This window comes from Plecotus auritus, assembly GCF_963455305.1.
Source record: "Plecotus auritus genome assembly, chromosome: 8".
In the NCBI taxonomy this organism is placed as follows: Eukaryota; Metazoa; Chordata; class Mammalia; order Chiroptera; family Vespertilionidae; genus Plecotus; species Plecotus auritus.
This window is the reverse complement of record NC_137782.1, coordinates 67,377,915-67,389,552: the sequence shown is the minus strand read 5'-3', so window position 1 is coordinate 67,389,552 and position 11,638 is coordinate 67,377,915. Positions and strand designations below refer to the sequence as shown.

The 11,638-nt window shown below is 48.9% G+C and overlaps 1 protein-coding gene across 1 annotated transcript; it reads right to left on the bottom strand.

Moving 5' to 3' along the window:
- Positions 1 to 9,163: 9,163 nt before the first annotated feature.
- On the bottom strand, positions 9,164 to 11,311 carry MRPS26 (mitochondrial ribosomal protein S26). The gene is made up of 4 exons (XM_080684642.1): positions 10,734 to 11,311; positions 10,500 to 10,646; positions 10,272 to 10,395; positions 9,164 to 9,631 (listed from the first exon to the last, which is right to left on the bottom strand). The coding sequence occupies exons 1-4, from the start codon at positions 10,943 to 10,945 to the stop codon at positions 9,497 to 9,499; spliced, it is 618 nt and encodes a 205-aa protein (XP_080540768.1). The 5' UTR covers positions 10,946 to 11,311; the 3' UTR covers positions 9,164 to 9,496.
- Between the last annotated feature and the right edge of the window lie 327 nt (positions 11,312 to 11,638).

Below are 11,638 nucleotides of genomic sequence, written 5' to 3'. Positions count from 1 at the left end.
TGAGGTGCATGTGGGTGGGCGGGGACTTGACTCTGGGTCCCATGGTGAGCCCCAGACTCTGACAGGAGGAAGATTTTCATATACATTTTACTAATTTTCTTTCATCTCTGACACTTCTATTATAGAGAAAGGGCAAGTAACAATATTAAATTATTTCCTCTAATTAATCCCCTTTTAATGTGCACAAATTTCGTGCACCGGGTCACTAGTGCATGTATACGAAGAAAACATAGTAGATATAGGGTTTGGTACTATCTGTGGTTTCGGGCATTCACGAGGGGTCTTACAATATATTCCAGGATTTGGGGGGGGGGGGAGCGGGTAATATAGTCAAATTTATTAATCTTACATTTTACATTTTAAAGGCCCTGTCACTGTATTGAGGAGGCTGCCATCTGCTGGAGTTAAGGGGAACTGCAGAGCAGATCTTGGCCTCTAAATTCATTCCCAATTTGGCTGTATTTGGCACATAATCTTTAGTTCCTGGTATGAGTTTGAGGTCATTCTCTAGTTTCATTAAAATTCATAATAATAATAATGGCCACATTTAACATGTATTGAACACTTATTATCTCCAAGGCACTTAATTCAACTTTACATAAATTTCACTTAATTGCTACAGCAGTCTTATAGGTTGATACCAGTATTTTATTTATTTTTCTTTGGAGAAAACTGAGGCACAGACAGACTAAGGAATATTTACAAGGACATTCAGGAAGTAAGAGGGGAGTGCACTGCTGGTGGGAATGCAGACTGGTGCAGCCACTATGGAAAACAGTATGGAAGGTCCTAAAAAATTAAAAATGGAATTGCTTTATAACCCAACAATTCCACTTCCAGGTATATACCTGAAGAAACAAAAAACAGTAATTCAAAAGAACATATGCACTCCTATGTTTATTGTGTTATTTACAATACCCAAGATATGGAAGCAGGCCAAATGCCCACCAATAGAAGAGGAGATAAAATAGCTGTGGTGTATAGATGCAATGGAATATTATCTGGCCATAAAAAAAGAATAAAATGTTACCATTTGGGGCAGCATGGATGAACCTAGGGGGTATTATGCTAAGTAAAATAAGTCAGAGAAAGACAAATATCATATGATTCACTTATATGTGGAATCAAAAGAGCAAGAGGAACAAACAAAAGAGAAACAGACTCAGAGCTACAGAGAAAACACTGATGGCTGCCAGAGGTGAAGGGATTAAGAACTACAAATTGGTATCACAGAATAGTCCCGGGGATGTAAGTGCAGCCTAGGCAACATCTTACCTAAAATAGACAAACATGTAAATTGGCCGTACCTCTGCTACGCCACCAGCCAATCAGGAGTGATATGCAAATTAACCTAACAAAGATGGTGGTTAATTTTCATACTCAGCTGCCAAGTGACGGGGTGGGGGGCGGGTCGCTTGCCATGGCGATGATGCAGGCATTCTGCCCCACCCCCGGTCTCTCAGGGCCTCTGGGCAGCGTGGGAAGGCGGGGCCAGAGCGGAAAGAGGCAGCTCTGGGGCTTGAGCAGAAAGGGGCTGGGCTGGAGTGGAGAGGCGGTGCTGGCAGCCAGGGAAAGGAAAGCCCATTCTAGCACGAATCTTCATGCATCGGGCTTCTAGAAGCCTATAATATTGTAATACCTATGCATGGTGCCAGGTGGGCGCCTGAGCTATTGGGGGACCACTGCGTAAAGTATGATTGTCTTACCACTATGCAGTACCTATAAAACTATTACAAAATAATATTGAATGTAACCTGTAATTTAAAAAAAGAAAAAGGAACAGAGCACAAGGCTCCGTCTAGGCTCCATCCTTCAGGACTGGACTCAGCTCTTAGGGACTTGGTTTGCCTCTGAGGGTCTTGGCTCCACACTTTGGGTCTGGGCTCAACTCTTCTGGGTTAGGTTGGGTTATTCCACGCTAGGGTCATCCATTGGGGACTAGCTTTCCTTCTTTAAAAAAAGGAAGAAAAAAAAAAAAGGAAGAGGGGAAATTGGGATTCAAACCCAGGCAGATTATACCAGGCTTCTAATCACTATCCAAAGTGCTTTCTCTATTTTCAGTTTATTCCTATGGATTTCTGGAGTGAAGCAGTGAGTAGGGCAATCATGCAAACACTCCCATCTCTCTTGGAGATTTCTTTAAAAGTCTTATGTTATTTCTATAACTAGAGGCCCGGTGCACAAAATTCGTGCACTTGGGGTGGGGGTGGTCCCTCAGCCTGGCCTGTGCCCTTTCGCAGTCTGGGAGCCCTTGGGGGATGTGCGACTGATGGCTTAGGCCCGCTCCCTAAACTGGCAGTTGGACATCCTTAGCGCTGCCACGGCGGCGGGAGAGGTTCCCGCCACCACTGCTGCACTCGCCAGCCATGAGCCTGGCTTCTGACTGAGCAGCGCTCCCCCTGTGGGAGCTCACTGACCACCAGGGGGCAGCTCCTGCATGGAGCATCTTCCCCCTGGTGGTCAGTGTGCATCATAGCAACCGGTCAACCAGTCGTTTGGTTGTTCAGTGGCTTAGGCTTTTATATATATAGACTAGAGGGCCGATGCACGAAATTCATGCAAGAGTAGGCCTTCCTTCCCCCGGCTGCCGGCACCGGCTTCCCTCTGGCACCCAGGACCCGGGCTTCCCTCCGGCTGCCGGCAGGCACCCGGGACATGGGCTTCCCTCGCAGCCCCGGCTTCATCCAGAAGGTCGTCTGGAAGGACGTCCGGTCTAATTAGCATATTACGCTTTTATTAATCCTGGATGTCCTTCCAGATGAAGCTGCAGTGGCGGGGGCTGAGGAAGAGGCAGCCGCGATGGTGGGTGGGGGCCGAGGCAGAGGTGGCCACTGCTGGTGCGGGGGCCGAGCCCCTTGCACGAATTTTGTGCATCGGCCTCTAGTATAGGATAGACTCACAAAAGGGCCCAGGAAGCCATGAGGGATATCTGTCAGGTCGTCACTCCCAAATCGGTTTCTCCCACCCATAAGAGAAGTTAGTATACTTGCAAAGAGCATCCAAAACAAACACAAACTTAAATTTCACCAGGTCAGGAAGTAACTGAAATCCTGGAAATTTGTTATTTAATTTTTTTTCTCGGGTTCTGTATGTCACAGTAGCAATAAAATCTTCAGAGAAAAGACCATGTGTCTTGCTCTAGCCAGTTTGGCTCAATGGATATGAATGTCAGCCCACGGTCTGAAGGGTTCTGGGTTCGATTCCGACCAAGGGCACGTACCTCTGTTCACTCTCTCTAAAAATCAATGGAAAAATATCCTTGAGTGAGGATTAACAACAACAACAACAAAAAGACCAAGTGTCTCACACAAGGAAATGGCAATCCTGACAAATGGTGATAAAAGGGGATGTAGACCAACTTATAAACTGCTGTTTTCAAATATATATATATATATATATATATATATATATTAATGGTGACTTGTGCCAAATGTTAACTTGGAGGTATTTTTTTAAATATATTTTATTGATTTTTTACAGAGAGGAAAGAGGAGGGATAGAGAGTTAGAAACATCGATGAGAGAGAAACATCGATCAGCTGCCTCCTGCACACCTCCTACCGGGGATGTGCCCGCAACCATAACTTGGAGATATTTTACATAAAACCTTACTTTACAAATACAGTTTGTCTATTATTAACACTTGGAATTAAACTATATTTATTTTTAGACAAAATTACATTTAAAAGTATCAGAATGGCCCTGGTTGGTTTGGCTCAGAGGATAGAATATTGGCCTGCAGACTGAAGGGTCCCGGGTTCGATTCTGGTCAAGGACACATACCTCCATTGCAGGCTTGATCCCTAGATCCCCAGCCCTGATTGAGGCTTGTGTGGGAGGCAACCAATCACTGTGTTTCTCTCATATCGATGTTTCTCTCTCTGTCTCTTACCCTCCCTTCCAATCTCTCCAAAAATCAATGGAAAAATATCCTCAGAAGAGGATTAACAACAAAAAATGTTAAAAAATGTAAGTATCAGAATATTTTTCAAATTAAAAGACATGCTAGTGATATGCTATGTTTGTAGTTACAGATAACTTTTGTAGATTTTCAGAAAGTATAAATCGCAAATTGTCAAAATATATTACTGTCTCAAATTTCATTTCACCTTCTTATTCTAAAAGTCCCCATAAAACAATTCTGACTATCCCACTCTAAATACTGTAAATTGTGAGAAACAGTGTTTCTAAAAAATCGATTTATATGGTTGTTCATCCAAAGCCTACAGCTCCACAGGACTTCCTCGCCACCTGGCTTCTATTATGGCAACACCCTAGGAGCCACCGGCAAAAGATTTGTTGTTGAGGCCAGAGGAAGGGCGAACCCTCGGATCCCTCTGCTTCTGAGGTCTGAGGACTTGTGGCAGTGGCAGCAGCAGCAGCGGCAGCAGTGGTGGATGAGTGTGGTCGGGTTCAGGCAGGGGCTGTAGGGTTCTTTCCAAACAGCAGCAATGGGTCAGCCAGCACCTTGGGGACTCTGGCACTGACAGCAAAGGTGTATGTGCCATGGTTGACATTTATACCTCAGTTATGAATTTCTCAGACACAAAATCCCACTCTCAGACCATCTCTCTCCCTCAGTGGCTAGTATTTAAAAGGAAAAATAAAACTGAAATGGGAGAGATTAATAGGGGGAACTTATATGCATTGCCCATGGACACAGAGAACAGTGTGGTGAAGGCCTGGGAGGGGCGGGGGCGGGGTGGAGGGGGTCAATGGGAAAAACAGGGGGGACATCCGTAATACTTACAACAATAAAGATAAATTTTTAAAGAAGTGTGAAATAGCCCTAGCCGGTTTGGCTCAGAGGATAGAGCGTCGGCCTGTGGACTCAAGGGTCCCGGGTTTGATTCTGGTCAAGGGCACAAGCCTGGGTTGCCAGCTTGATCCCCAGTAGGGGGTGTGCAGGAGGCAGCCGATCAATGATTCTCTCTCATCATTGATGTTTCTATCTCTCTCTTCCCCCGCTCTTCTCTCTGAAATCAATTAAAAAAAAGTAAAAAAAATAGAAGTGTGAAATATAGGCTCCCCTTTGGAGCATGCCTACGCCTTTCTTCCCTCTCTGCTGTGCACCTCCCAAACCCTATGGTCCCCAGGAGACTGGCAACCAGGGGAGCAGTGGGTGGGGCAGCTTGTTTCAAGCTCATCCCCTGAGCCTGTCTCCAAGGCCCCCTTTTCTCTTACTCTTCAGTGAGCCAACGCAGTGCCTCCTAGCCTCCCTCCTGCTGCTGCTTCTATCCTAGGCCCTCCCTTGTTTCACTGTCCCGTTTTAATAAACGTACTCTCAGAAAGTGTGAAAGGTAACATAACTTCCCAAAGACTGTCAATGACCTGCGTTTTACCCTCGGCGAGGGGCCATGCCCAAACATTTGGGGAACAGTATTGGATATGTGAGCCACAGAGCCACTGTGGAGTACTGGAGAGGGCGGGTCTGTGCAGCTCTGAGCTCCTTCAGGTCACTCCACTGCCTTTTGTGGCAATACAGTGGGATCCTTCCTTACAGGTTCTTGACCTCAAGGCCTTGTAAACTTAACTATGAATTTGATCCAGACCGTGTTCTGTTTCTTGACATGGATGCTCCCTTCAAAATAACTCATTAAGCTTCAAATTTATGGTTTAAGCACCTACCTATACGGAAGAAATATTCACCATGGAAGAAATGACCAGCATCATCGCCAGGCCTGTCTTTCTCAGGATTTGGGGATTGGAAACATTGCTTTTGACTTGGGTAGGAAAAAAAAGTTCCAAGCTTGACTCTTCCTGCCAGAATTGCCCACATTTCAGCAGTGAACTGGGCTTGTTTCCTAGGTATTTATTTCACCTCTATACTTATGTCAAGGAAATAACCACAGGTTAAGTTCAGGGGGAACTTTGTGTGTGTGGTGATAACATTAAGATTTATTTTCTTAGCGACTTTCAAGCACACAATACAGTGCAGTTACCTAGAGTCACCATGCTATACTTAGTTCCCCAGAATGTATTCATCTTATAACTGGAAGTGTGTACTCTTTGACCAACATTTCCCCATCTCACCATACCCTGACAACCACCATTCTACTTTGTTTCTGTGAGTTTGCTTAACTTCACCCTAATCTACAAAGCCCTCTGCTCTGGCTCATGCTCTCCTCTCTAGCATCATAGCTCACTGAAGCTAGTTCTTCTCTTATGCTCACATAACAAAGCAGTACCAAGTCCTTCTAAAGTTCCCTATTATGTTTCCTAGCACTGTGCCTGACTCACGTGGCTCCCCTTTGAGTGCCTGCACAACCTTTACTTCCTGATGAATACCAGCACATTCTCTAGGCTGACCTCAGGCCTCTTCCCCTCCATTGACCAGTATCCCGGCTCCCTGTTGCCCCATCCAATTTTCCGTCCCACCCTTCTTTATAAACCTGTTTTACTCCACATAGACTTTTACCATAGCACCTAAAAGCTTTATTGCATTTACTTGTGTCAACTGAAGGTCACTGCAGCCAATTCAACGCTAATAGGAATCCCAATTTCCATGTGGTGAGGGGAGAGACACTTTATTCCGTGCAAACAGTTCAATTGGAAATAGCTCCAGCGCAGCTGTGGCTGTGAGGTGGCTCCAGAGAAGAAATCCAGTGTTATGGCTCTGGTGTTATAGGTTCAGCCCAGTGAGACAGCTCTGCGCCTGTGTTGCAGCTCAGCCAACATTGCAGCTCTGGTCGGGTAACACAATCTTCAATAGAAAATTGAAAGTGTGCTCTCTCAGGGGGAACTTTGACAAAGATCTCAAGGAATATTGTGTACCTGTGACTGTATTCCATGCAGAAAATTTGGAGTATACTGGAAAACCATGGGAATGACTTCAGGCTTACTTAGGCCCAGTGTGGTCTCCCTGATGGAGTAGATTAAGGAGACACCCAGCACCCATTCATGTGGCAAGTATTCTTCTCTTTTCCTGTCTACTTGGACCACTGCAAGCAGTTCTCCTTCACCTGGCAGTATATCATCACCACCCAGTCCAAGTGGTGAACAACTCTACAGTTTTGTACAACTTCATCTTCAAGACCCCGACTACCCACCCAGGACAACACGGTGGTCCACTTCACTGATGTACTGCTACTTATCCTGGAGAACTGGAAGTGGCAAGAATCCAGGTGTCTTGGTAAAACATCTATGCTTAATGGGGGAGATAAATCCCGGGGGAAAAGTGCCTACCCAGCAAAGTTCCTGGGGGTAAAGAAAAAAATATCAGCTGGATAAAAACGAAGCTTGGTTTAGAGGTGGCTCTGCACGACACACGGTATCAGCAGTGAACATCAAGGAGTGACAGCCCCATGCAGGGTACTAAACAGCATGAGGGGAAAGCAGCCCAAAGGCAGAACTTCACGAACATATCACACCGTCTCCTCTATTTAAAGACAGATGACTCGTGTCTACACCCTGAATCAGAGGGAAGGGACTTGGGAAGAACGAAACTGGACTTCCTTACACAGGCCCAGGGTCCCATGTGAAAGCTCACCAAGGCTTCCATGGCAGGGGACCAGATGGTCTGTCCACTCCTCACAATCAAGTCCAAGACTGTGGGGACAGTTGCCAATCCACGGCCCACAATGTGTGCCCATCAGCTCACCCCAGAAGTCATGTTGAGCATCTGAAAGGACTCCACTGTGCTGTGCCCAGGTTTAGTACCAACCAGGGAAAAGAAGGGCTATTACCAGCCTGAGGAAGGAGGCTATTGCTCTGAGGGGTACAATGCCCTGATGGGGGCGGGGTGCAAGGCACAATGATAACCACTGGCTCTATGCTTACACCTGTTGCCTGCGTCCTCACCTGAATGTGGGGGGTTGCCCATACTTTCTAAAAGGTTTTCATTTCTTGGGTGTTCCCAGACCCTCTCTACAATGTGGGAGTTCAGGAAAAGAAGCTGGGATTCTGTCCTCTCGTGGTATCTGGGCAAGTTCAAGTGAATGGTGGCAACAGGGCTACAGCTCTGGCTCAGAGAAATAGCTCTTCAACTGCCGGAAACCAATCATTCTACCACTAATAGAAAGATGTAGACAGGAAACTGGGAAGGCTGGTCAACAACCTTAAATGTTTTAATCACTCACTGTTTAGCTGAAACATTGTTAGCTGAAGCAGCCTCCACCTCTCTTTCTCCTATGTAAATTTCTGTTATTGGAATTTCCTGCCTAAAAGTTATGGGCATATCCCATAGTCTCAATAAAAGGGATTGCAAGGCCAGAGCAAGGGGTAGTCCTCCCACTAGAGGTGGGCTTCCGCCTGGCCCCCATTTCCCAAATTAACTCTTTTCTAGTCTCTTTTCATTTGTGTGCGGCCTTCTCCAGAACCCGAACCCTGAACAGGAACCCTGAACCACGCGGGACGTGAAAGGGGTTCCCACATTCAACCTCATCCCAGATGTTGCTCGAGAGCTTGTATGAACAGGGCAATGGATCTATATGTTCACTTATTCAATCTTGTGAACTTTAACCACAAGTTTTTCTGGTACCCTCAGGGTTTGATCCAAGTGCTTGACAAATTACACTGACCTTGTAATCCCTGGATCAACCAGGCCTCCCCTGCCAGCACCCATCTGCTGGGTGGTCCAAGGAGGCTGGTAGTGCCAGGGTAGATGCAAGTCACTGAGGCCATGGGTGGAAAGGGCTACTAGAAGAAATGGGGTCTCCACCTTGCCTTCTGTGTCTTGAGCCACCAGATCTGGACAGCAAAGCCCATGGTCAAGCAGGAACAGGTGTTTGGCCAATGGTTGGCTTGTGTCTCAGGTACCATGTGATAGCTGCTCCTGGCTGGAGCCCTAAAACCCTAGGTCAGAGGTCAGCGGACTTCTTCTGTAAAAGCCATATAACAGCCCTAGCCAGTTTGGCTCAGTGGATAGAGTGTCAGCCTGAGGACTGAAGGGTCCCGGGTTCGATTCTGATCAGGGGCATATGCCTGGGTTGTGGGCTCAGTCCCCAGTAAAGGGTATGCAGGAGGCAGCTGATCAATGATTGTCTCTCATCATTGATGTTTCTCTCTCTCTCCCCGTCTCTCTGAAATCAATAATAAAAAAAATATAAATTTTTTAAAAAGCCATATTAACAAATATTTTAGACTTTGCAAGTCATATATGGTCCCTGTTGCAACTAATCATCTCTGCCATCGTAGCATCCAAGTAGTCAATGAATGGGTGTGGCTGTATTCAAACAAACTTTTATTTACAAAAACAGGTAGTAGACCAGATTTGGCCCATTTGCCAACCACTGACCACCCTCGATGATACTCAGGAGGTGATCACACGACTATGGTCCAGTCTGCCCCACTGTGAGATGGAAACCTTAGTGCTGTGCTGACAGTTGTACATGGGGCAGAAAAGGGCACTGACCAAGTGGTAGATGCAGAGGCCAAAACAAGAGGGCCACAATGGAATAGGCTGAGCTTCCTTCTTCAGAAGAAACACCACTGTTTTATCTCAGGTCATACCCATATACACACACAGTCCCTGGGCAGGCACTGTCCTTACCGGGCCCTTAGTTGCCCTTGTGCTGTGGCCTGACCACATGTCCCTCTTTGGTGATGGCCCAGTTGTAGCTCTTTGGGGAGTCCAACGCTTCTTCTATCCGAGCATCCAGGTTCTCTCGGGTGATGAAGGTTTTTGCATCCTCCTATTGAGAGAGAAGGCCAGCTGAATGGGAGCCCCCAGCACAGGCCAGCCTGCCCACACTGCCTGCTGGCCTTTAGCCCACTGACAGCTCCAGCTCTCTCCTGGGAAGGATGCTTGCAGCCCAGGTCCTCTTTGAGTGCCTCGCTGACTTGCCAGCAGCCTTGTCACATTCCTCTTTCTTAATCATCCACTGGACAGCTCTGCCAGAACCACAGCACACCAGTTGTGACAATTTACCTCTTAGTCTCTCTCAAACTCCTCCTTCTCCCTCCATTACTTTAATTCAAGCCTCATCCATTCTTGCTAGGTCACTCCTGCCAACCTAGCCAAAATATTTACCCCTTCAGTGACACCACCCAAAAGACAAAATACAAACTTTGTGGATTTCAGGGGTCCCTCCCTCAGACACCAGTTTACCACCCACTAGCTACTTGGACACTTTACAATGTCAACTCTCACTCCAGGTCTCTTTGCCTGCCAGGCACTCTCCTTGCACTCCTCTCCCAAATCCTCACCTGCTCTCCCAAGACTGCCTTCTCCATTTGCACGTAGCCAGTGTCCCACCGCTGCACCCAGGGCTCTGCTGGCCTCCCAGGAAGAGCTCCCGGTCTCCAGCCCCACCCCGTGGAGACGCGACCCACCTGCAGCTGCAGCACTTCTTGCTCCTTGAGCTGCATCCAGGCCTGTCTCTCTCGGGCCTTACGTGCATTCTCCTCGGCCTGCAGCTGCTCCTGCTCCCGCGCCTCCTGCCGCAGCCTCGCTATCCTGGGAGGAGCAAGAGGCCCAGACTGAGCGGGCTGGGTTCCCGAGGGCCAACCAGGTGGCCCCGCCCCGCCTCACCCCACCCCACCCCGCCCCGCCGGTCTCACCGCAGCTCATGCAGCCGCTGGTTCTCCGCCCGATTCCAAGCCATCAGCTCGCGGTGCTCAGTGGCGACCTTCAGCGCCTTGCGCTCCGCCTCGACCCCGGACCGCGCCTCGTACATCTTCCTCCGCACCTCGGACACGAACTGCACCCTGTCAGAGACGCGCCCAAGGTCGGACCCTCAGCCGCCCACCGCGACACTCCCGGCGGCCGCCTCCCAGTCCATCCGTCACACACACCTGAGGGCGCGCACGATCTGGCGGTACTGCCGGTAACGCTCCGTCAGCACGAAGAACTCCGCAGGGTCCACCGCGGGCGGGGTCGCCACGCGCCCGATCTTGGACTTCGCCGGCGGGTCGTAGCGGCTCTTGCGGCCTCGCACCAGCAGCAGTAGCGGGGCCGGGGGCCCGCATAGGGGCCGCACGCCCAAATAACTCAGCGGGCGCAGCATGACAGAGGCCACCTCGCGTCCGGCGCGCCGCAGGGCATCACGGGAGCCCGGAAGCGGCTGCGGGGCACCACGGGACGTGAAGTCCAAGGTCTATTCTTCCTAGGAGCTCTCTCCAACGGCGCTCAAGGCCCTGCCAAAGTCTGCCGTCGTCCCCCGCCACAGGCTCTGGTTGCGCCCTTCCTGCGGGGCCCGATCGCGTCCGTGCCCCTTCCGTTTGCGGGCCGGGTCCGCGTCCCTCCAGAACCCACGCGGGGAAGGGGCTCAGTGTGAGAGGGAGAGGAAAAGGACAGAGGAGAATTCGAGGCAGCAACTTCCGGGATCTCATAACTTTATTGGGCGGCAGTGCGCAGCGCTCGGATCCAGTATGCCGGGGAAGGGGACGGTCATTCCAGCGGAAGCTCTGGTCAGCTGGCCCGTCCCGTCCCCTCCCTTCCCGACCTGGCTCCGCTGAGACAGGCTCCTAGGCTAGAGGACCCAGGGGTCCTTCACCTCCCTGGGTGTCCGTTACCCACCCTAAACAAACCTGATATGTAAAAACCTGAGCTCACACGGATTTAAATCAGGCGATAAGGTTTTGCCATATAGGAATCTACTTACTACTTTCTCCTTTAGTTACCGTGCTCTCCTGGTGCACTTTAAAATACTATGTGCAGCCCTAACTGATTTGGCTCAGTGGATAGAGCGTCGGCCTGC

Bases quoted from the DNA above. Each gene is read 5' to 3' on its own strand.
- MRPS26 (XM_080684642.1), bottom strand. From the start codon at position 10,945: ATGCTGCGCCCGCTGAGTTATTTGGGCGTGCGGCCCCTATGCGGGCCC. The intron at 10,647-10,733 runs GTGTGTGTGACG...CGTCTCTGACAG, and splicing joins CAGATCGTGCGCGCCCTCAG to GGTGCAGTTCGTGTCCGAGG. The intron at 9,632-10,271 runs GTGGGTCGCGTC...CTCTCTCAATAG, and splicing joins AAGAAGTGCTGCAGCTGCAG to GAGGATGCAAAAACCTTCAT.